This window comes from Diutina rugosa (assembly GCF_008704595.1).
Source record: "Diutina rugosa strain CBS 613 chromosome Unknown scaffold54_size82597, whole genome shotgun sequence".
Classification (NCBI taxonomy): domain Eukaryota; kingdom Fungi; phylum Ascomycota; class Pichiomycetes; order Serinales; family Debaryomycetaceae; genus Diutina; species Diutina rugosa.
Genome location: NW_022995163.1, coordinates 27,424 through 52,681, shown reverse-complemented (window position 1 = coordinate 52,681; position 25,258 = coordinate 27,424). Strand labels below are relative to the sequence as shown.

Below are 25,258 nucleotides of genomic sequence, written 5' to 3'. Positions count from 1 at the left end.
GTGCTACTAACGGCTCTCTTTTGTTTTTTGGACTACTTCGCGTGACTGGCTTTTTTTTTTTGCTTAGTGCAAAGCTTAACCTCGAGGTAACCACTGGGAGAGCCGCGCGCACGGTGCGCTGCGGGATGCTTGCTTGCTGCCAGGAAAATCTCAAGCCACTTGAGGGGGGTAGGTAGGGGAATGCAGGGAGTGCAGGGTGGTGTGAGGTTAGTTAGTGGATGTGGCGTGTGAGCAGCGTCACCCGGAGCCGCCGTCGGACAACCACATCATCTATGCCCTAGCCTTGGTCTAGACCAGCGACCACAAGTACCACCGCGGCTAGCCGAAACAACCGAGCCGCAAACATACCAAAAGGGTACTACTCCCCGATTACACGGCTCACGTCAGAGTCGAGGTAAACACTCGTCATCGTTGTCAGCAAAAACAAATCAAAAATTAAAATTTTTAAAAAATTTACAGTTGCGGGCGCTTGTCATTTAGTGAGCGAATAGAGCCTGTTGGTTGACACAGAGTTGCGTTGGAAAATAGTGGTGGGTTGTAATGTACCCAGGGCTGCGCAACTAAAAAACAGAAATCCATACATCATGGTACCCGTACTCAACACAATAAGCCCCCCACAGTCGGTAAGGCGGCAGTGACGTATATTTAAGGTGGTCCCGCCCCCCTTTGAGATGCATTTTTGCAACCAAAACTTTTCACCCTCGTGGGGACGTCAAGAAAACTAGTGTGTCTACCCTGATTCCTTTCTTTGGGCCCCCCCCATTCTGTTGTTGTTTTCCTAATCTAAACACCCCTATTTCGTGACCCGCCATGTCGTGCCAGTTGGTGGTCGAGGAAGGCGTGGATAAACACGCGGTGCCGCAGGCGTACCTTCTCTATAGCACCGAGGAGCGGGCGCCGCTCCCGCTGCGGGCGCTGGTGGTGGATTTCGCTGTCGAGGGTCGTCGCCATCATCAAAGACGACAGCTGACCGCCATGCGCTTCTCCACCCCAAAATTGCAATAGCATTTACAAAGTTGAAGTTTCCAGCCGGTCTGGAAGTGTTGTCGTTGAGGAAGAGTCCATTTGAGCAGTGGTTTTATAGCATCAAGCCGTGAGGTTTATCTTAGCATATTATGATATCCAAAGTATTTAAATTTCATAATTGTAGTTTAATAAGCAATTATCTGGACATCGTGATCTCCATGTTATCGTCACCATCTTTAAATGTGGCCCCACACATCATTTCGATCATCTCCGAGTATCACCGATAATTGGCTCACTAAAACTGACAGTAAACCCATAGAATGACCACTACTAAAATCAGAGAAATATGAGTGATATCTTGGGAGTTGCTACACTGCATCCCGAACTACACCACTACTCTTAGCGATAAGCCTAAGCCATCGCCCTGATAAGCCGTAAATATTGGCCGCGAAAATGTCGGGATCTCGCAGGATCGTAGCCGACACCCGGGACCAAATTAGCAATGTAATTTCAATACGTCAACGTTCCCAGCCGTTTCCACGTACGGCTGGCGTCATCTGTGCGTATTCCACCGCAAGCATAGAGCCGGTTGACGTAGGTGCGCAGTGGTCGTCGTATACGCTGGGAGCGGTACTGTCCTTTGCTAGCAATCGTGGGCGCAAGCATCGCGCGCATGGGTACCGTAGCGGCGCCCGCTGGGTGGGGGGGCAGCAAGCGTCGGGGGTTTTCGCACGGGGCTAGCAAGCGTGGCGCACCCACGACGCGAAAAAAAATGAGTGTTAGCACAACGGGTCGCGCCGGTCATCGAGGGTGTGAGCCCCCTTGATGACGTCACCGCCCATCGACGTCCCATTAGACTTAGGCTAAGCAAACTAACCGGTATTAAGTCGATAGATCGATATCGAGCATGCTACACCAGTATACCACCAACATGAAACGTATACCATCATTTACTGGCTTAAGATTACCACCATATACCTGGTTAGTTAGTCGTTATCCTGGTAGCCGTTTCATGGTAGCGCCGCGCTCACCGCGTTTTCCTACCGTGGCGCGGTTGTTGTAACCACACCCCCATCCACGAAGCCGCCGCCATCCACCATGACCTCCAACGCCCACGCCGCGGCGTTGCTGGCGTTCAAGGCGCTCAGCAAACTGCCCGACCAGCCAGGGGACGCCCGCAGTGGTTTGGTAGCGCCCCAGGCGTCCCGGACTCCCAGAGGGCGGCCTAAGCCTCAGGGGAAGCTGGCGACCACCACCCCGCTGCTGAGCCCGTGGCTGCCTCAGTCCCGGTCGGACACGGCCCTGATTGCCCTGAAACGAGTTACTCAGAGCTTAAACCATCCAAATGACCCGCAAACCAAGCCGTTGGTGTACCCTCAAATATCGCTGCCGGTACCGAAAACCGGCCACCAGATGCCGATCAAACCGCAACCGGTGCCGATAAAACCTCAACTGCAGGTGAGACTGCCCCAGCTTTCGACGTCAGCCCCCGTGAAACACACGCTCCACCAGGCGGCGACGCTGCCGCAGCTACGAGCCCAACCTCCCATTAACCCTTATGTTAATCGCGCCAGCACTAATCCGACGCTAAAATCTCCGTCGATAAGTGCCCGTTCCCCGGCTAGCTCCACCGATTCGTTGGTGGGCAATAGCACCAGTCTTGCCCTTGCCGCTGCCACGGCACTGGTGGAACACGAGAAACAGCAACAACACCAATACCAGACTCGTCCTGCTTCATACTTGGGACAACCCTTATCCAAACCAACATTCCCTCGTCTGGCGCTGGCACACACGGGGCTCACCGTCGATACATCCCCCTTAGAGCTGCCGGCCAGCCCTCAAGCGACGCCCACCACCACCCAGCTGATGATGACGCCCAAATTCACGCGACTGGAGCTGACCCATTCCTTAATTCGCCTGCCGCTGCCGATACTGTCTCAGGATATGATCAAGAACGTGAAGCAGCTGATCCTGAACCACTTACAACCACAGCCCGATACTCTGTCCAAAAGATTGCTGCAGAATTTGGACCCCAAGGAGATGATCAAACTGCTAAAGACTACCCTCCAAACCCAGCTGCAGAAACGAGCGCCGGAACCGCTGACTAATAATCAAGGCCTACAACGATTAGCTGATTTCCGACTGTCGGTAGACGCTAAGCGAGTAAGCACGCCCGTGGCTAAACCCGATACTAATGATCTCTGGGCGCAACACGCTAAGAATGTCGGCTTATTTGAGAGTTTAGGAAACTTACTGGACCCTCAACTAGCCCACCAGGAACGCGTGTTCAGCTCGTCCCTGACCACCGACGAGGGACTGCTGATCCTCAGTTGCCAGCTGGGCCCCGATAACGCCCCCCAGATCGTCGTCAGCGAACACGGGCTGACGCCGCTGCTGACACGGCTGCTGGTGGTGAGGGCGACGTCGCGTACCCTCCCCATCCTGCCTCGTTTGGGGCCCATAGGTCGCTTAGACCTGCTGACGGAGCTGTTGACGACGCAACCGGTGCTGGTCCCGCTGGCGGCAGCCACCGACCGCGTTGCTGCGGCTGCTCCCCATACGCTTCCCGTGCTAGCTCCGGCGATGCTGACGCTCCTGGAGAACCCGCTGGTGCTGCTGCTGCCTCGCTCGCTGCTTGATTATGGCTTGACGCTGATGTCTGACCATATTCTGTTGCCATTACTGCACCCACCACCGAAACGGAAACCCCCTCCCCAGGAGCTGGCAGTAGCTCTGGGAGCACTGACCCACGGTGCCTTTTCTGATGGCGAAAGCGTACAGCCTACACTGCCAGTGCCCACCCCTTTTCCCCGGTTTCCTGATGTTTCACGTAAAAAGAAACACGAGAAAGCCCAAGCCCCTGAACCGCTTCTGCTTAGCGATATTGGCGACGCCGACGACCTGGAGGACGATACTGAGCTGTCGCCGTCGATGACGGCTCCTCCGTTCAACCAGCAACCGGTGGCGTTCAAAAAGACGATGCGCAAGACCAATAAGCGTAAGGAGAAGAAGCTCTCGTTCAACGAGGATAAGCCGTGGAAAAACCACACCGAACTTAATTACCTTTCCGACCAAGAAAGGAAACGGTACGAAGGGGTGTGGGTGCTGAATCGAGGGCTGTACGTTGGGTGTATGGTCACTCGACTCCGGGGCGTCGATTACGAAGGTAATCGTCCCGTGATCAGTGGCGAGACTGAAGCCGATCCTAGTCTCGTCGCTGCTTTGGGAGCATCGCTGGAAGTGGACGAAGTGCGTGATATCCATGGTCTAGACCACGTTGATATCGACCAGTTAATGGTGGCAGCAGTGGTGAAACGGATCTGGAAACGGCTGAGACTACCTGACCAAACGCTCGAGCAAATCTGGCTGAAAGTGGATTTCCGCCACGACGGCACGTTGACGAAACTGGAGTTTCTCGTGGGGATGTGGTTGATTGACCAGTGTCTCTACGGACGGAAACTTCCAAAGAAAGTCGACGACCGGGTGTGGGAGTCGTTGGGCTACTATGGTTTCAACATGAACGTCAACTTGAAAAAGAAGCGCTTATAGATAATTTACATTAACCTTAGAGAACATAGTATTGTAAGGATTGAGCCTAGCACAGTAGTGTACGAACTGTATCTACTCAGTTAGTTATATACACTTTAGGTCCATCTCTACCTTCGATGACTTAAACGTATACTATAGCCACCACTTGCTTCTCTCATTTAGACGTTTCTTGCTGGCCTTCTTTGGATAAAACAATGGCATCTAGTTTATGAATAAAATGGTAGTCAATGGTATAACTAGTGCTAATTACGTTTAGTAACTAATATTTTTCAATCAAGGTGCTCTGGCTATCAGTGTAAGGCTATTTGAGAGGTAAACAAAAATATGACCGATATATGCTTTTAACCAATTTGATAAGAAGCTTCTGTTAGGTTCTTACTAATTCTGTGTTTTGTTTCGCAGGTTGTTTCACTACTGGTTTCACTATTGGTTTCATTCACTACATTGTTAGACTGCGACTCGATCGCTTGTTTTTTCGCTGGCCTTACGCTGTACACTTCACTTTCTTCACAGCCTTGTTTTCCTGCATACAATCACGGGCAATCGCGATCTCAGTACCCTCCACAGACAACACCGCCCATACCAAAACCCCCCTGCCAAAAACGCCATGTATCGGGGCAATAATGGAACCCCGCGCAGTGGTAATCGTCCGCCGGTGGGCCAGGCGAACCCCTACGCCACTCCCGGCGCCGGGCGCAGCGCGGCGCACCCCGCGCCTAACCCTTACGGCCAGGCGCCGGCGAGACAACTGCCCCTCCCGCCGCTGGCGCCCCCCGGCGCCAATGCCGTGGGCAATGGCTACGTCCACACGCCGCCGCGCCAGCAATACTCTCCGTTGATCCCCCCAGTGGGTCAGACGAGTGGGAACGGTGGTGGTGGTGGCTCTATCCCTCGAGGGACCACGGCGCTGCCGCGGGCGCCCGGCGCCCCGATGGCGCTGATGGCGCCAGCGCTGGCGCCAGCGCCGTCACAATCAATGGCGCACCAGGGCGCCGCCGCCGCCGCCGCCGTCCACGGGACCCATGGCGGCGCCCACCACCCGTACGCCACCCGAATGAGCGGCGGCGGCAATACTGCCGCCTCCTCGACTGCTTCCTTCGCTACTCCCACCGCGCCACTGCCGGCACCGCAAGCGCCGCTTGACCCTCAACAATTGATGGCGCTGGACCCCGTCCACGGGCGGAAATATATTGCCGACAAGTTGGTCCACGACGTTTACTCAAAATTGACGATGGTGGCCGGCAAACGGGTAGTGGAGACTTACTACTTGACGCATACCCTCATTAAAGAGTATAGCCACTACCCGCTGACGCCGCCGCCTCCGGGAACGGCGGCTGGTTCCGTTAAGAGCCGTGTGCTTGTCATTTGCGCCCGCCACGCTCTGGGGCGGATTATGATCCAAAAAGGGAAGTTTAACGAGCAAAAGAACTTGTACCAGATTGGCAGAACGTGGGATATGGAGGAATTAAGGGGGATTAAACGGATCGCTCCCGACGAAGTGATTTTGACGCTTAATAAGGACTACTACTGGAAAGTGGCTGAGGGACCGGACCGCACGACGCGATTTATCAAAGCCCTTGCTCTGTATTACGGTTCCTATACCGGTAAATACCCGATATTGGGCGGTATCACTGAAGCAGAATTGCGCCTTCCCCGGACTCCAGTGACCATCCCTATCGGTAATGACATCAACAACGACTCGAGAAAACCGTCAGTGGCGTCGTCTATTGCTCCTAACCCCGCGGTAATGACTGGCCAAGCTCACCAGCAGGCGCCTCCGCCTCGGTCGCAAGTGGCGTTCGCTTCCCAACCCTCTGGTAGCGGTGCTCCTGATCTTAACGATATTCCGGACGATGACGATGAATTTGCTCCTCCCGGTGGTTCTAAACATATTAACGCTACTCTGATGGGGTCACCGCGACAACCGCCTACAAATCGAAGCCACCCGTATGGACAAACATCCGTGCATCAAACATCAGTGCTGCAACAACCGATACCAGCGTCACCCCCCTCCCAGGATACGACTGCTGCCGACGACGAGTCCATGTTTAATTTCACTCCCACCGTACCTAAGGAGTCGCTGATGCATCTGATTCACGACTATATCCGCGACGACCACCCGCAAAACCGTCCCGGCAACCGCAGTCTGTATTTCTCTCAGCGTCTGGCCCGGCTGACCGCGTCGTCCGAGGGGGCGTCCGCCCACCCGAGACTGCCCATTAAGACTAGATTTGATGAGCTTCGCAACAGCCATCGTCTGATGGAAGCGGTGGAAGCGTTTGGGGCCCAGTTACCTCCCAGATCACCCTTGCAACAACAAGACGGTAATATCACCGATGATGAAGAGGAGGACGACACTGAAGGGTCAGTGAGACGCCGGACTAGCCGTCACAGCGATAGGGGACATCGTCGTCAGCAGAGCGACCAGAGAGTGAGGGCATTGGACCAGTTGGAAGGACAGGCTCAGCCCCCCGCCCCTACGCTGCCGTTTGTACCGCCACCTCACGTACGCCCGGGTCCAGTGAACACTGATGCTTTGGATACATCGATTCAGGAGATTGAGAATCTCTTGGGACTGCAGTTTGCCTTTGACGGTGCTGAAAGTGGTCTTTCTCCAACTGACGATAAGGGGTCAATGACCACTCCTAAGCTCAGACAGCTTGAAGAGGAGGACGGGGCAGCAGGACACAGCACGGCTAATACTACCCCCGGTCCGGTGACTCCACGCACTCACCCTGCGGATATCTTTGACGCGGGTACCCCGTCACTACAAGTGAAGAAGGGGCCCCGTGACCCTGAAATCGACGAGTTGTTTGACGAAATCAAGTGGGGGATCACCGATACTTCTGAGGACCTTTTACGTAAACTTCAAGGGGAACTCCACGACGTCAAACTGAAAAACGTACGCGAATTATTGAATTTTGATGCCTTTTCCGATCTGCTGGTGGCCAAGGAAGTCACTACTGCCACCGAGGAGGTGGACCATTTGCTGACCATCTTTAAACGCATGGAACTCGACTTCAAACTTCTCTTGCCGCAAATCAACGACGTCGACCACCAACTGAAAGGGTTACAACTTAAGTTTGCCAACCAGCAAACGCTTTACACCACGTTGAAAGATATCCTTGAGAAGGTCAATGTCAACCAACAAGACCTTGCCGAGATCGCTAACTTCACTCACTTTGACCAGTGGAAACAAACTTTGCCAAACTTGGAGCGGAAGTTGGAGAACTTGTACCTAGCCGTGCAAACGGTGAAACAGGATAACAATCCTGAAGCTCAGGGTGAGGGGACGATGTTGGCGCTCAAGGAGTACGAGCTGCAGTACGACGAAGTGATTGAACGGTTTGCCACTAACTTCGCCCGGTTTGTCCAGCACAAGATGGAGCTGCTTTTCAGGGCGAGTGCCCCGTCGTCAATGGCTGGTTTAATGGGCCATAATGTCGCTCAGCCAGGAATGCTGGGGGTGATTGAAGTGGCGATGGTGAACCAGTTGGCTGTGGACTTATTGGTATACTCGGCGTTGACTTACTTCTGTAAGCAGTTGCTGCCCAGTACTGTCTACGCGTTGAACCAGTACTTCAACGAACACATGGGCCGGTCGTTGGAGCGCAACTTCATCCGCAAATTGACCCAGGTGGAGGCAAAACAGGCTCAAGCCGGGACCGGTGGCGTTGGTCTGCAAACGCAGGACCTGCCGATCTCGCTGCCGACGCTGCTGGTGGTGGCTGACAACAACCCCTTAAAGAAGGGGCGTACGTTGCGGATGCTGAGAAAGGAGAAGCTCAGACTGAAGTTCAGAGACCGTGAGCGGTTGCTGGGGATGCTGAGACTGCCGACGATGGAGACGATTGCCGATACGGCCCCGCTCCAGCCCGCAGCACTGATCCCTCTGTCTCCCAACATCCCGCCACCGCCACAGGCTGATTTCTTAAAGGCAAAGCCAGGCCAGCTCGACGACCCGATGGTGGTGACCCAGTTGATAGACGAAGCTAGAGATGTTATCGGCATCACCCAGTTCTTTGTGGGGACATTCTTCCACTACACGTCGCAGGTGGACGCTCTTGACTTTAAGGAGTATTTGGGCACCCACCCGTTGGAAGAGCGGCGCAAGTTTGCCGATAAGTACCTGGGGACCAACATCGACTTGGATACGGTGATGCTGTTGGATACCGCTGCCTACGACACTCGTGACGTCATCGCCAACATGACGGCTATCTTCGGCAATTATATCAACACGTTTATCAAACTGGTGAACCCGATTGACTACCGCATTCCTCAGATCTTGGTGCACTTGGAGCACTGGCAATCAGTCGTCGCTTCCAAGCCCAATCAGGAGTATGTGGTCTACAACTTCTACAAGCGGGTGATTGACAAATTGACGTCGCAGTGGCGTAAGTTTTTCAGTAGCCACTTTGAGTTTGCTGCCGTCACTGCCGCCGTGGTCAACCCTGAAGTTTTACCTGGGGTGAGAGCTGCTAACGACTTGATTATGGCCACCGAGCGGTCGGTAGCCAACGCTAAACATTTAGCAGACACGTCGGTGAGACAGTTGATCGACTCCACCTATAACGAAGCCACCGAACTGCTTGTCCACATGTTTCTTCGCGAGGACCCGTTGTTGAAGCTGCTGGAGTTTGACGACCACCAACGCCACCAGCGACTTGTGCCGATTTTGCGTAATGTGTTCTTCCTCATTGACTCCTTACGCCAGGTACAAGGTCAACTGATTAACCGGATGGTGGCCCGCTTTGATCTGGTATTCAACCAGATTAAATCAAAGTACTTTGCCATGTTCCTCCACCAGCTGATCGGCAAGCTTATTGAGTTTATCGTTGCCCACGAAAAGCACGGTAAGCCGTCTAAGTACAATAAGAAGAGTGTCCAGGCGTTGGTACATTTCTACAACCATCGCCAGTTGCTGGAACGGGCGCAAGTGACGTTCCAGCTGTTCGACGCCAGCTTCAATTTGGGCATCGACTACTTCGAAAGAGATCTCGTCGCCCGTTTGTGGCTGGACTTGGAAAACGAGTACGTCAATATCTTCACGAGATTGGCGCTGGTGATGCGGCAAAACTATCCCGACATTGACTACACAGCGATGCTGAAGCACGAGATCCACCAGGTGTTTAGAGAAGCGCAAGCCAGACGCCCCCATTAATTATATAGCCTATTAACGAATCTACAATGAACCATACTACTTCAAACGATAACTATCGAGACTAAAACTAAAGGCTCGTCACAGGATTTTCTCAAATTTGTATATCTTTTAGAAGTACTGAGAAAGTGGTTCCGATTGTAAAAGTTTATACTGTGTATTAATTCACCGGCCATGAGAGCAATTGGTAGCGAGTGTTTTAATGGCTGACAGTCTTAAAGTAAGGGATTGTTGACCATGTTTTGTAACGTCGCTCAATCCTAAAGGGTTCCTCGAAGTGAGATTCCTCATGGCGTGCTCACACCGAAGAAGCGTGACCCACACCCCGGGGAACCTCAACCTTCAGTAACTAGTGATAAAAGCTGTAGATGGATTATTTTCCACTTACATTGTTCAAAATGTTAGGCCCAAAATTATTCCTCCTCATCGATGTCGCAAAACTGTTTATTATTATTACTCACCAAATTTTGGTATAAATAAGGGGGGCCGCGCGCAAAATTTTTGTTGACACCACTATTAGTCATGAAGCTTGGCGCCATCTTCAGCCTGCCCGCTTATCAACAGTTGTTGGGGAAACTTCCCACCCGGGAAGACCGGAAGCGCTTGTGGGGGTTCATGCTGCTGTACTACGAGATGGTAAAACACAGAGATGAAAGTCTTGACGATATTTACCACAACGAGTTTCCCTTGAGCGATGCCGACTTTTGCAAGCAACATGGGGGTGTTGGGGACGATAACGACAAGTTCGCTCAGTTGGTCTATGACACTAATCGCGATATTCGTCGTCTGCTCAAGTTGATGAAGTTGTTCCACTATATGTCTAACATAAATTATACTAACGATTCTTTACCCATCGTTTTGTTTCAGTGGATCCCTCTTGCTTTGAATATACACAGGATTCTTAATACGTTTTACTGGGAAACGGAGGAAAACCCTAACTTCACCGAGCAAAAGCGCCATGAACTTTGTGCTTGTTTTTGGGAAGTTGAAAACCAAATCAAACAGGTCAAGAACACTTATTGCCTTGGCTTCCACATTTATTTCTGCGACTTGTTGAAGCACCCAGCATTTCCCCTTTCTATCGTACGGGAAGCTGTCATGATTGTCGACAACGCCACCACTCTCCTTGACTTCACGGCTGATCCAGAATTGGCGTCATTGTGGGAAGAAGCGTCCATGATGGTTCGAGTTCCAGTAAGTGATGCTTTTTAGGGTCACGTCGGCGATCCCTGACGGCAACGTGAAGAATGAACTTAGTCTTGGTTGAATTTTTAGTTATCATGTGTGTAATTTGAATAAACTGTAGCTTTGGATTTTGTATTACAAAATTGTAACCTAAAACTATAGATCTACAAGCATGTCACAAAAGGTACCCCCACTTACTTCACATCAATCTCGCATACAACCTTAATTTCTAAATTGGTAGGTGGTTGCAAATGCCTCTGTGTCTGCAGATAAACGGTCCGTCCAACTAGATTGAAATGTTGTGATAATTCAGCTAAAAGTCTCATGCGCAGCCCAGAGTAAATTCATTACAATAGACACCTCAATTTGGTACATTTCCGAGTCATATCTTTATCGCAGATCACTCCAGTGCACGCACTTATGTGTGGCGCGTAAGCTTGATACATACACGCACAAAATTACGTAAGCGTCTTTAGTGCAGTCTCTTCACATATGAGAAGTGCAGCCTTTGGGAAAATTTGTGCAGTCGCGAAAATAATGTAGCGTGCAGGAGGCTCACCACAAATTCCAGTACATACGATAGCACGAGAGGAAGTACGTAACGCCTTGTGAAACAAGCAACTAGTGCCTAGTTTTATTCGTTATAAGATTACCGTTGTCACGATTATTCATAGATTATTAGAGTCATTCCAATCCCGCTTCAACCTTACCAATACATTTTCACATCGCAATAATTATCGGTGGCAAAACCCAAATTCACTGACAATTTAGCTACGTGAAATGAATTAATATTTATGAGCCTAATTGATCATACGACTCCGTCCTTTATTGTACCCATAGTATCATGCCTACTTGATGGCAAAGCAGGACTTTTTGGACATTCTAATGTTTTCTCAAACGTCACTAGAGCAGTTGCAACTCTGAATGGTCATCTAGAATTATCGAAAGAGGAAACTTTTTTTGTAGGTGTTTTTAGAAGCCTGCAATTATGAAAACCTTTTTCTGAAGCTCCAATTTTCTTAAACTTACTTGTTCCGAGGTTATCCCACGGCTGTACTCATAAAGCTGGACGCGGGAGTGTTGGGAGCCACTTGATGATTGGCTATGGGGCTGTTAGCACCAGCGTAGCACTAGGTCAACGGTATTCCGGCTGATTCGTCACATCAGACAATTGAAGATGAAAGTTTATCAATGACGACTTTATATATTCTCTTCTCAGTCAAACAACACATTCTCGGTGATAGAAGTAAGCCAACACGCCGCCACATTTATAGATATATGGCCAAGTCGCTTTATGAATGGTTGAGGTAAAGTTTAATGAAAATTTCAGGTGGGGGGGTTTCATTGGTATCCCTATGTGCATACTTTGTTTGAAATGTTTACGGAGCGTTTATAAAAAAAAGCACCGACAACGCCACGAGCGTATCAACATAAAAAGAGAACTATTCCAAAGTGGCAGTTGTTACTGACAATTTTCTCGGCGGTATAGTTTGCTACGCCATATCCAAAAATGTCATGAAGGCAACCCGTGTTCCAGTCCAGATTGATACCCAGCGACCATGATTCTAATGAAGAAACAATCAAACACTTCAACTTTACAAACTAAAATTAGATGAACTCTCAAATGGAATTTGAGCTTAATCATCAGGATTATCCTTGCTTTCGGCTAGGGTTTACTTTCGACGGCACCAAAAACTGACAAGCATAGTAATCAAGAGAATATGCAGAAGCTGTGATACCCTTTTCTGATTTGAATTGCTTTCAAATGATAGAAAAACATATACATCTGAGTTTCCCTGAATCATGAGTTATGGTTACTTCATATGCTTTTCTTCCCAGTCACTCTGCTTTCATCGGTACTCCTTCCCACGCCAAGCTTATGATACTCTGCAATAATTAGATATGCAAAAACTTATCATGAGCTTCTTCTCAAAGATTGCCTTACTATTCAATCCCCCCGTTCCTCGAGCCTCAGTGAATGATGGTCAACTTATGGAGGTTGAGATCTTGAGGTTTACTCGTAAATTTTAAGATGATTGACACCGCAATGTCATTTTAAGTTATATTTGATTGATTGCAGACCGACTAATAGTACTGTTTGATACTCTATGACTACCCCAGCAAGTGGTTTTTGGGAACCAGTCAATACGTTTGAAATTTGCGGTGGTTTATACAAAGTTGCAGAATATTAATCAAACACTAACCTCAAACAAGATGGTTTAGGTTTAAGACTGGATTATAAACGTTATCAGGTCGCTTAAGTTTATATATCACTAGTGAACCCCTCGCACATAGCATCGCGCGACCATCGCCTACCACGCCCCACGGTAGTAACAACGACGACAACAAGTTTGAAAACCAAACTAGGAGTTTTCAGCCTTGAGGTGTATAGGCGTATATATGGGCCTCTTTACCGCTAAACGATGGATACGTTTGTGAAACAAGACGTAGCAGAGTAGATCAAATAGCCGTATCCAATTTACCAGATTAGGTGTTCCCCTTTTTCAGTGGTGTTGACGTGTTGTGCGGTTGCGGCGCGGCGTAGCGCCTTAGACCATCAAACAAGGAGCAAATGCGCCATGGCAAACGCCCGCGGAGATCTTGGCCAGATCGATATTAGCGAGATCTGCAGGCATCTCAGATATCTAAACCACCGTAAGCTTCAATATTCAGAGTAGCTTTTCTCAACTGATTCCAACTATCATGTTTAAGGTGTATTAGGCTTATACTGCAGTGTCCGGCCTATAGACAATGGTGCTAGCTTTGTCTGCACGCCATAAGCCTATAGAGCCTTTTTTTCCATTCCGCACTTTTTTTCTCTTTCACAACACCTCACAGTGCACAATGATGTTTATATGGCCTAGCACTCAGGGCCTTGTGAACGTCATAGCCATGTCATTACTGGTGTTGTTGGGGTGGCAGTTACCTGTTGCCAACAATATCACCCATGGTTTCCTAGTGAAAGGATGCGTGATGGCGTGTACGATGTGGGTCATGGTGTGGGGTTGTTATCGCCCCGCCATTGCTGACGGTCGCCGTTGGTGTCTCACACGCTTAATCACTCTGATCCTCACAACACTATTTGCTGTCCGCCACGGATGCAGCATCTTTGTTTTGCTAGCGTCCGTATTGTGGGTAACTGGAGCTTTTCTCCAAACGCACCGAAACCGCTGGATCATTTCTATCAATGAGGCAAAACAAACGCTAGCAATGCTTTTGGCCTGTACCAGTATTATGGCGGTGATAAGTAGTTTGCATCGCTTGCGCTACTTAATTTGGCATGCAGGGCAGGGGACGCTCACGAATATAACCAATCTGGCTCACTCGGTCTGGATGCGTTTTCCCGTTAGTCTCGACATCACTGTGTTTGACGAAAAGAGTATAGCGTTGCTTCATGTTGTTTGCGCCAGCGTTTTGCTCTTCATTCTTGGACCACTTTTCCTGGTGGGAGGTAGCTGCTGGCAGCGTCAAGAAAAAACACCTGAACAAGTTATCGTGGATGACGGACTGACGGAAGCAAATAATAGCGGTTTTAACGTTATTGAAGACCATGAAGGCGACGTTAGTTGTGAAAGTACATTGGTGGCTGATAGCGAGCCAGAGAGCCTTAAAACAGCGACAGCATGTGTTGATAACGTTGTTGTTGTAAGCAAAAACAAGTTAACCAATTATAAGAGTGTTGAATCTTGTGCTGCTGGTGACAATAGCGCGGATGGCTTCAGTTTTGAGCACATTTATGACAAAAATGCAGCTGGTAATCTCGAACAGGCCTTCAACGAGTACGAAAAACAGAAGCTTGAAATTTTTCGTGTAAATACAGACGTTTCAACAGTTGAGAAGTCTCAACAGCTTCTGGCTCTGGAGGTAAAAAGGGCGAGTATTGAAAAAGAATTGGGTGAAGTTAAGTTGAAGCTCAAACTCGCCAACAACACCTGTGAAGCCGTGGAAAAGGAAAACAACACGTTGCGTCAGAATATTATCAATGTCGAGAGGAAGTTAATCATCACACAGAGAGGCATTGACAATCTCCACAAGGAGATTTCTGAAAATGACTTCCGTTACCAGGCAGGTGTCACCAAGCTCCATGTGGACAACCAGCGGCAGGCCGATATAATTGCTCATCTTCAAGCTGATAACGGTATCAAAGATGACATGATTGCCCAGCTTCAGAGTGATAACGAAAACTTGAAGGCGAATCTCAAGGATGTCAACAAGCAGAAGGTTGGAATGATCGCGCAAGCTCAAGTCGTCAACAAGCAACATGCTAAACAGATTGCTCAGATCCAGGCCGATAACGAAAGCAAGGACGACTTGATTGCGAATCTCGAGAAAGTCACCAAAGAACAAGCTGATCATATTGAATACCTTGAGGCTGTTGTCAAGCAAAAGGCTGATGGCATTGTTGAACTTACGAATGGCAATAAAAGCAATGTCAATCATGAAAAGCCAATTGAAATTCACGACTTCCACAAAACAATGGTGGAGTTAGACGACAACGCCAACCGCAACAAGATTGCTGAGTTAAAGGCTGAAATGAAAAAGAAGGATGAACTCATTGCTGAACTTAGACATGGTATCTTGGATCAGGATGTGAACCCCGCCGATGTTGCCCTGGTGGCAATTGCTGAGCTCAAGACTACTAAGAAACAACTTGAAGGTGAAATCAATGAGCTTAAGTCGGAGCTTGAACTAATCTTGAACAATGCCCCAATGTCTCCGGAAGTCAAGGATGCCATCACCGAAATGCTTGTACTTCTCAAGAAGAATAAGGCGTTGTGTCGTGGGATCAAATCCACCTTGTCGAATTGCAAGACCATGATCAAAGCCATCACCCAAGTTAATGACGATGAAAGGGGTGAACAAGTGTCAACGTTGTACGATCAACTCATCCCTGAAGTTGAGCTGCTTCTCAAATACGTCAAGTTTGGGAACAAGATAAAGTGGCAATCAACATCCAACGACGAGCCAACCGAACCCTCCGCCGAAGGAAAGCGTAAACGCAAGCAAAAGCGGAAGGCGAAAAAACCCACGAGCCACGACGACGGTAACAGCAATGGCAACAGCAACGGCAACAGCAACGGCAGCCAAAACGATACCAGCTTCAGTTCGGCACCAGCGAGTAACGACAACAGCATTGGAGACGATAATTCGGAACCGGCGACACCTCAAAAAGAGCAACAGGCTAAAGAACTGAACAAGCGCCCTCAACCTAAGATCAGTGGTAACAAAGCCGGGCTTCAAATTGAACAAGCCGCCAACAACAATGGACCAAGTTTAAAGGCTAACGCCACTTTTGAAGTTGACTGCCACCAAAATGAAATGATTCAGACTCAACTACTTGTCGACGACGCAAAATCTAAGGAGAAGAAGACTCCTGGTGATGGTGGCATTAACGTTACATTGCCAAGTCTGTTGGTTAATGAGAACAGCAGTTGCAATGAAGCCGCCATTCATAGAATCGACAGCTTTTTGGATACTCGCGATATGAGCATGGATGACGGCGTGGTGGATGACGACAATTTCGCTGAAGAATCTGTCATTGGGCAGCAACTGCTTATTACCACTTTTGAGAAGCTGGAGCCATCTGAACTGGGTTGTGTAAGCGCAAACTCGGAAAGCGTTATTGACCAAGATAAGCAAGTGCCTCTGAGCGACACCAACGTCAACATCGACAATAGCATTCCAAGCACTGACTCCGAAACCACGACGGCTTTGGATTCATTGGCAGAAGATGAGCCCATGCGGAAGCAATCCCACAGCTTCAATAGCCCGAAAGTGGTACCTCACTTAGGACTGAAGAGCAAGTTACCCATGGAGTCTTTCGCGGTGGAAGTGGGACCAATGTCACCAGGTTACGGCAATTGCTCTTGCACGGCTACGGACATCCAGGCCAGCTGCCCTTCCCACAAGCGTACGCCATTGAAGTTGACTCAATTGCTTGATAAGCTCAGATTAAACCCCAACAGTAACGTTGGCGACACTACCCTCAAAGGGTACCGAGATGTATGATACCCGGGCGACGAGACCAGCCCGTAAATAATGTATGTGATAAATGAGAAACTGTAACCACTTTGTAGACGATGTAGGTAGTCAATTGACTTCACTGAGGAAAGAACGGGAGACCAGAAAGGGATCGACTTTCTGTCATAACGGACAATGGTTATTGTTGGCGCGCTAAGGCAGGTGGGGTTGATGTCGCATCATAAGGAACTGTAACGCCGAGGAAATTAGAGACTGAGACAACAATTATAGTGAATAATAAATCAGAAGATACTATTGAATTATGGAGACTTTAATTTGATGATTGATTACAAAAAAACTAACCCGCCACATATCCATTTTTTACATTTCTCTGCGAGTCTCGTTTACCGAGGGTCCCCGATTCAGCCTCGCACTTATTCCCCACAAAGATAAAATCGAGGCGGCATCCCATCGCAGAGTACCAAGAACTAACACAATACCCCTTAAGTGCTACCAAAACTGATGAAGTGAAACATTCCAATTGTCTAACAAATGCGTTGAAGATGATGATTTCAAGGCAATTTATCAAATTTGTCTCCAATGAGGTCCAGTCGTTTTACCTTCCTATTCCTGTCATCGTGATTTTGTGGCATGAGCCTCGCCTGTGATATTACCAGCTGTTAAATATCCATTGAAGTCCAATTGATATTGAAATTTGATATATATCAAACGAAAACTGATGGCTCTTACACTTATTGGAAGCTTTCCATTAATGAAATCTTTGTGACGACTTTCAACATTTACTTTTCTCTACGGTTTTTTGAGCAGTGAGAGCCCCGGTCAAGTGTCTCACTCGAAGCAAGAAGTTATTGATCAATATATTTCAAACGTGATAATGTCGCTGGAAACTCCTCCATCAATCAATTCACTTGTGCATGAAGCATACGATGAGGTGGGAAATCGTCTCCACAAACACCTCAAGGCGGTGCTCGAAGTGGAGAATGAGTGCCATAGATTACGAGTTGAGGCTAACAATGATCCAATCTTCAACGCGATTGAGTTTCCCAAAAGCCAGTGCCTTGAATTTATCATTTCCCAAGCCTACAAACAGCTTGGCAAACGGCTCGAGCTCATCCTTCGTGATCAACATGACGCTCTCCGCAATGTTGTTGATGAAAATACCATTCGTGCTGATGATGTGTTTAAAGAACGCATGAGAGAAACCAGATTTTCGCTTAACCAAAACGGCGTGGTTCGTCATTACCTCGGGTGGCTTGCACGAGCATGGAAACACGCTGACATCGCAATCAACTGGCTCAAGATTTCGTTTGAAGGGGCCATTAATGACGCCTGTCGACGCAGCCACGACGGATGGATTCTGGTCACTAATGATGGCATTTATGGAGGCCACTATCTACAGGTGATTCACCAAGCCGAGATTGACCTTGACATCTACATCAAAGAAGCGATTGCAACAATGACTAGAGGTCAAAGAGAGACCTATACGCAGTTTTTCAAAGAGTGTATCACTGCTACTGAAGACATGATTTCTAAGCGTTAAAGGGATTTCCACTTTACATTGGAATTGAAGTTCAATAATTGCGCAGCTCATATATTGCTAAACACTGATTGAAGACATCATTGCAGCCGGTAATACAATTTATGGCTGGTTTAATTAGTGGAAGCGACTGTTTCATTCATAAATTTTCTCCAAGATCATAGTCCAGGTCCAAGTCCAGCTCATTATTCAGGTCCAGCTCGTCCAGACATAGCAAAATCCGGGCCTCCTCTTCGCAATCCATATTTAGTATTTCCTCAGCCCACTCCATGCACTCAGGTATAGTCTTGAAATTACGAACAAGTTCATGAGCTGTCCAATCCTCCAAAGTCCCGTCACATTCCAAGTAATCGTTTTCCAAAATCATCTTCAACAGCCTCTTCATAATCTTGAGATTTTTAACAACCCACGGATATACTTCGTCTTCGGAAGTTGGTGGGTTGTTTAGAATGATGGATTCGTTGTCCAGTATGGAGATGGTATCACTGTCCATTCTTAGGAAGGCGGCGGTTGTTGGAAAAGGAAAATAGAGTGCGACAAACTGGTGCAATATAAAGCTTCAGACTGTACACAAAACAATTGAGCTTCACAATGATTCAACAGTCATGAATCATTTGCGTTTCACTATGAGTCATCAACTGGTCAAACTTGTACGTAGGACACATTCAGTGGCCTCGAGTCGAAGAAATTGCAGAGAAACAGTTTAACAATTGTGCTGGCATCTTTACCAACTTTGATGGCAAATACTGCACCATTAAAATTCTTTCTCCCTCCATGTTTATAACAGACTGTTAAGACGTCGCACCTAATGGCAAATGCTCAGCTCTAAAACGCTACCCAGGACTCTGACTATTGAGCCTTCTGTAGTGACATGAGTCAGGTAGAGGGGATCAATTGATAAAGCAACCATTTGGAAAGGCTTCTCACACGACGACTAGTTGTCAACGTAAGAAGTTGTGCCTGCACAGAGAGCTGCCCCGTAGATGCACTGTGGGGGTTGCTAAGATGACGCATCAGCTAATCTATCAAAGTAAGGGGATAGTGCGCCGCATTGTATTTGGCCAGCTAAAGTTACTGACGGTATAAGATGTTTAAGCCGGGTACATTATTGGCCCTCCCTATTTCAAAGTCAAGCCCTACCAACTTCTGTGGTTGAAATATTCCGAAAATCTCTTGAGTAGCTACGCCTTATTGTGATATCGCTCGCCACTATGACAACAAGATCAAGTGCGCGCCCATGACCACCCGTGCAAACTCAAGCTTTACGCCAATTCCTGCGCCCGCAACGCCTCCCATGACACAAAATGAAAGAGTTAGGGAGTTGTTTTATGAGCTCAGTGGTATGGAACCTGTTTATGGGTTTACTAATAGGAGGTAGCTTGGTAAATCGTCGATATGAATAACGACGTAAGCCTTCGCTTCAAGTTTCTGTTGGTTGGCGCCGTTATTCCACTTGCCTAAAATATTTGAAAATATTGTACCTGAACCTCCTGATGATACTACGCTTCAACTACAGCTATCTTCGTGTTCCCTATCGATGCCCCCCAGCTCTATTCGTTTTGGTTTTACTTTGTGCAGTCGATACTCTCTCAGTATTTTCAATATAACGGTGGCAGTTCTTTCAAATCGAAAAATCCCTTACGATTATTCTGGGATTGAACCGCTATTCAGCCATATATGTTCTGATATTGAGATTATTTTCCAACGTCTTTGTGTACTCAATGTCATTAATGTGACGGGGTTGGAATGGTTGGGTCGACCCGTCAAATGGTACAACGTGGATGATTTGTACGTCGCGATTGACATCAGCAATCCAGGATACAAGTAGGTAAATCGAAAGACCTAGTATTCAATCGCAATAAGTCTGGCTCCATTAAAACTGATTATGCATAATCAAGTTCTCATCCTCAAAGCTATCGCCTTGCTATGTGGAGTGAAGCCTTGCTTCAATGGTTAACAATGATTAATTCATGGAGAGTAATTGCCACCCGAAGTATCAGAATCCTGGAGTAATAATTGGCTATGGTGACGACCAATATAATAAAAATGATGGTTAATCAATGTTGGGATTTAGGTCCCTGACCTGTCTCCAGTTGAGACGTGTTGCTGTTAACTGAGTCAGTCATTGTTGTCTTATCTACACAATGCGGTCGACTATAACCAAGCTTCCAGGAATAGGGGTAAAGAGAAAGCTAGTTAAAGTGTCGAGTTGATTGGATGTAGTAAGAGATGTGTTCTTTTCTATAAACCGCGCGACGTTCATATAGCTCGTCGCGCTCTTGTGCAGTCTAGCCTCTCACTTGACCGGACGGCACACCGAAATGGATGTGATTACCTAAACAACTGGTGGATCACATCAGCGGTCCGCCAACAATCAAAAACCAATAGTGATTGACAATCGTATATCGACATCAAGGCAAGGAAGGTCCAATACCGGCACTTGGAAATAACACAGAACTAACAATGAAATAGTTGGTTGCTGTGTGCTCAGCTATGAAGCCTTACTAATTACTCATTAAATAGTATACAGCTGGCCAAGCGTGGGAGACAGCCTGATCTTGGGGGTATCTCGAGGGCGGAAAGTCGATGAGCTTGCTTAGCTGCTTTGATCAGTGATTAAGTTAGTCATGTTAGTTCTGTCCATATAATACATCTATCGTTATCTAAATTAATTTCGTTGGTTGGTTCGTAAGCAATCATAAGTTGTCATTAGGTGTTTATCAAGCTTATAGTAGCGGTGTGACTAGTTCACAATCGTTAGCCACAGAAGTCAATGGCCACCTAATCGGCGATCACGAGGGATTTCTGGCAATGGTCCCACAACGACGGCTTTTTTCGGGTAGCAAATTTGACAGTCGACTTGCACTCGCCGGTTGTTTTTACAGGCTTTGCTGTCATCGTGAGACCAATCCCCATTGACCTCGCAACACCCAAAACAATACTCCCCACTGGATATGGGTATAGCAGGGAGCCTGGTTCGGATATTTGCAGGGATCCCATTGACTGCGCAACGCTGAAGAATACCACGAATCTTGGACCGTAGCTCTCTGGAGCCGCCCTGCTTGCCAGAATGCCGACTATTGATGTGGTTGCTGATCTGGTAAGGAAGTACCACCATTGGGTCGTGATCGTGAGCACAAATAAATAGGCCGGTTTCGGTGTGCTTCATGATGTTTATGCCCGCTTCAATCTGGGTCAGTTCTGGACCTGAGCGCTGTAGGTAGGTGTTCTCGGAACTAGGAAGCTCTCTGCCGAAAGTCTCTAGATCAGATGTGGGCACGTTAGGATTCCTCACGCCAATGGGCTCGCTGTCAGAGTTTTCGGGACTGAAAAGCTCCCTCGCGCTGTCAGAAAGATCCAAGTCGCTGTCTACCGGATCCTCATCCATGACTTCGCGGACATCAGATCGATCTGGAATTCGTCCGATGATCACGGTATGATATCTGTTATGGTACTGACATTGAACACGAGTAGAAACGCAATCTGCTGTTTCACTGTGATTCTTCTTGTTCATGTAGGTCCGCTTGCAGTGGATACAATAATTCGCAGTGACCACAGGGATAGCGGGGAGCCTCGTCTGAATGTTAGGGGGGACTTCGGTGGCAGGGGACTCGCGGATCCGACGGCGAATTCGCGCAAGCAAACTTTCGGAGGCGCCAATGTGTCTCCGCAGGAGATGTTTACGCACGTAGCTGGGAAGGACAACCACCGGTTTGTGACCGTGTGCACAGACACATAATCCGGTCTCTGGGTGAGTGAATATGTCCAATTGTGGTGCATTCTCTTCATCCTCGTCGCGGTCGTGACTGATGATTGTCGATGCACTGTTAACCATAGCGTCATCCATGTTATCATTAGGTTTGTTCAGAATAGACCCACCCGTAGGCACTGTATTTTCCGCGATGTCGTCACTGTTACCGTCAGGGTCGTTTGGCGTGGACCCAATAATCACCGCCTTGCCACGCTGATAAAATTGGCAGACGACGGGTACTTGGTTGTTGTCGCCACACCTATCTTCCCCGTTATGGGTAAAGTCTTTCTCAAAGACACGGCAACACCCCAGGCAGTACTTTCCCTGAACAACAGGGATCAAAGGTAATGGGGTTTGGATACTAGAAGGAACCGCGCTGACCGTACAAGTGCTGAGAAGCTTAGTGATCTCGGCTTGCAACTTTGCCGACCAACTACGCTCGCCGGTGTGATTGTGTTTGATGTGCGAATGAACTCGGTGTGGGAGCACCACTGTTGGCTTATGGTTTTCGGCGCACACAAGTAACCCCGTCTCCTGGTGTTTCTTGATTTTCAACTCAACTGCCACAGAGCTAGTGTCTCCATTGACGTCATGTGTTTGTGGTAGCTGTCCAATGACCACACCTCGTTTCTGTGCGTAGATTTGGCACTTAACTTGCACAATAATACATCTGTCAGTGGTGGCGTGCCCTTTTTGCGTAGTGACCTTTTTACAATGTAGACAATAATACGCGGTAACCACAGGGATGGCAGGGAACTTGGTTTGGATATTGGGAGGGACTTTGGTCACTGTACCGGTGTTGAGAACCTGTAAAACTTTCGCACGAATCGCGGTGTTATTATCTGAGTGACGTGTCAGCATGTGCTGACTGATTTGGTGTGGGAGCACTACCATTGGTTTATGGCCCTCGGCGCACACAAGTAGACCCGTCTCACCGTGCTTAGTGATATTCACCGTGATATCAGTCAACGCCAGCTGCTGCGGATTAGTGTCCTCGGGTACGGACCCCACGATGACCCATTTGCCTAAAGAACATCGCTGGGCCCTCACCAAATCACGTTTGCTGCCCACACACTCGGGCTGCTTGATCTCGTGAGTCCAAATCTTCTCTGAAACTATGCGACATCGATGGCAAAACGGCTTCTGGAGAATGGGGATACCCGGAAGCGGCGTCAGAATGTTGAGAGGGATATTGGTGGCGGTACCTTTCAGTAATTCTTCCCGAAGCCGTCGACGAGTCTCGTCAGAACACACCTTTCTGCTATGTCGGTAACAAAAGTGGTCTGATATCTGGCTTGCTAGAACCACGGTAGGAATATGACCCTCGGCACAAACGACAAGGCCGGATTCAGCGTGTTTGAAAACATTCACTTTTGGAGGCTGGGTGACAGCGTCAGACTTGTTTGGCTCGACATCGGCATCGTCATCCAGCGATATGTCCACAACAAGTACGCTGGGCTCCTCTGCGTTGTCAGAAAGACATTCGTTATCTTCACGAGGGGGAGTTGGCAAAGGTTGATACATTGGATCGGAGGTCTCATCGTTGTAACTATCCTCAAAGGGATCTGATGAGTAATCCAGGTCAACAAAAAGACCACCATAAAGGGGCGATTGTGGAACAGCATCTTCCTCAACTGCGGCAACTTTCTCGTGGCCAGTGACGTTCACATTTCCATCCATGAACCCGCTATCCTCGAGCTCATCAGCGTGATTGTTTTCAACGACATGGCCGCTCGCATCTTCAGCGTCGAAATAGTCCTCAGTATCGACGATATTCTCGGTTTCAGAGTTAGTTGTACGGTCGGTTCCATTCACGTAACCATTGGCATTGTGGGTTTGGGTTCGATTGTAAGTTTCGTGTTCATAGCCGGTTACGTCTTCGACTTCATCAAAGTGATCAGGGTCGACAAATTCATCAATTTCTCGATATCTCTCATTGTCGACTATTTCTTTAGTTCCAAGATGTTCCTCGCTGTTAACAACTTCCTCGATTTCATGATAAAGCTCAACGCCGTCTGCGTTCGAATACTCCTTATTATCCACCGTTCCATCAACATACCCGTTGACATCATCAGATTCATCAACGTGGTCGTGGTTGACAACATAGCCATTGGCGTCCTCAGTGAGAGCGTACCTCTCAGTAACGGCAAGGTCTTCCTGGTGAGTTTCAGCTCCATTTGCGTCCACGTACTCTGTTCCGTTCCTAAATCCATTGGTATCCTCAGGTTTATCAACGTAGTCGTAATCGTCGTCAACTGCGTCCACGTAGCTCGTTGCCTCCTCAGCGTCAACATAGTCTTCGTCATCAACTATTTCATTAGGTTCAAGGTATCGGTCAGTTTCATTTTCGTCCACATAGCCGGTGGTGTCTTCTGCTTCGAAAAACTCATCGGTATCAACAGTCTCGTCCGTTTCTGGATATGGCTCGGTTCCATGTTTATCCACGTGCCCATTGGCGTCGTCAGAGTCGTCCCAATACTCCTCAATTTCCTGAGAATCCATAGAGTTGTCGAGGTCGGATAAATCAGAGTCAGGATCAACCAACGTCTCCTTCGCATACAGGATCATGATCTCAGGTTCAGACGAAATCGAAGTCTCGTCAATTTGGTCCTCATATTGGGGTATTTCCTCCGGTTCGGTAAACTCCACTGATTCGTCAGTATCAACAATCTCTGGAGTTTCCAGTGGCTCCAGTCGGCCCAAATTGAGCCTATAAAACAGCTCAAAAAAATCACTGCCAAATAATCTGACATTATAGGCTTCGTCAGAGCGCTTGTTGAGGTTATTTACCTCGACACCGTCGATATCTGGGGCTGGCGGAGTTAGCTCCGGCAGGTGGTGGCTGCGGCGCTGGCGCTTTCTGGCTGCGCTTCTCGACCGCTTACCTTTTATTCGACCACGTTTTCGGGAGCGGTGCCGACGGGAGTCAGCACTCATGGTTTGTGGGGGTTCAGTAAATGGGGCGCGCTAAAGAGCCATGTGGTATGGCGCTATCATATAAACATTTCGGTGAGGCGCGCACCATGCCCTGGCACTAGCATAGAGAGACAGAGAATATATGAATTACAAATTTTGAAAACAAAAATTTGAAATTGATTTACTTTGCTGACTTTGTTGAAAATCTATATTA

General features: G+C 48.3%; 7 protein-coding genes across 7 annotated transcripts; 5 read left to right on the top strand and 2 right to left on the bottom strand. All coding sequences in view use genetic code 12, as the record gives it.

The window, feature by feature from the left end:
• Positions 1-2,064: 2,064 nt before the first annotated feature.
• Positions 2,065-4,515, top strand: IRS4 (Irs4p; the record flags this gene model as incomplete). The annotated part of the gene is made up of 1 exon (XM_034156685.1): positions 2,065-4,515. One exon carries the CDS (start codon positions 2,065-2,067, stop codon positions 4,513-4,515), a length of 2,451 nt encoding a protein of 816 aa, XP_034011340.1.
• Positions 4,516-5,569: 1,054 nt separating this feature from the next.
• On the top strand, positions 5,570-9,676 carry SEC3 (GTP-Rho binding exocyst subunit; the record flags this gene model as incomplete). The annotated part of the gene is made up of 1 exon (XM_034156684.1): positions 5,570-9,676. The coding sequence occupies one exon, from the start codon at positions 5,570-5,572 to the stop codon at positions 9,674-9,676; it is 4,107 nt and encodes a 1,368-aa protein (XP_034011339.1).
• A 519-nt stretch (positions 9,677-10,195) lies between these two features.
• Positions 10,196-10,885, top strand: DIURU_003873 (uncharacterized protein; the record flags this gene model as incomplete). The annotated part of the gene is made up of 1 exon (XM_034156683.1): positions 10,196-10,885. The coding sequence occupies one exon, from the start codon at positions 10,196-10,198 to the stop codon at positions 10,883-10,885; it is 690 nt and encodes a 229-aa protein (XP_034011338.1).
• A 3,306-nt stretch (positions 10,886-14,191) lies between these two features.
• DIURU_003872 (uncharacterized protein) lies at positions 14,192-16,867 on the top strand (the record flags this gene model as incomplete). Its single annotated transcript, XM_034156682.1, has 1 exon — positions 14,192-16,867. The coding sequence occupies one exon, from the start codon at positions 14,192-14,194 to the stop codon at positions 16,865-16,867; it is 2,676 nt and encodes an 891-aa protein (XP_034011337.1).
• Positions 16,868-17,714: 847 nt separating this feature from the next.
• DIURU_003871 (uncharacterized protein) lies at positions 17,715-18,380 on the top strand (the record flags this gene model as incomplete). The annotated part of the gene is made up of 1 exon (XM_034156681.1): positions 17,715-18,380. The coding sequence occupies one exon, from the start codon at positions 17,715-17,717 to the stop codon at positions 18,378-18,380; it is 666 nt and encodes a 221-aa protein (XP_034011336.1).
• Positions 18,381-18,516: 136 nt separating this feature from the next.
• Positions 18,517-18,870, bottom strand: DIURU_003870 (uncharacterized protein; the record flags this gene model as incomplete). The annotated part of the gene is made up of 1 exon (XM_034156680.1): positions 18,517-18,870. One exon carries the CDS (start codon positions 18,868-18,870, stop codon positions 18,517-18,519), a length of 354 nt encoding a protein of 117 aa, XP_034011335.1.
• A 2,277-nt stretch (positions 18,871-21,147) lies between these two features.
• Positions 21,148-25,065, bottom strand: DIURU_003869 (uncharacterized protein; the record flags this gene model as incomplete). The annotated part of the gene is made up of 1 exon (XM_034156678.1): positions 21,148-25,065. The coding sequence occupies one exon, from the start codon at positions 25,063-25,065 to the stop codon at positions 21,148-21,150; it is 3,918 nt and encodes a 1,305-aa protein (XP_034011334.1).
• Positions 25,066-25,258: the final 193 nt, after the last annotated feature.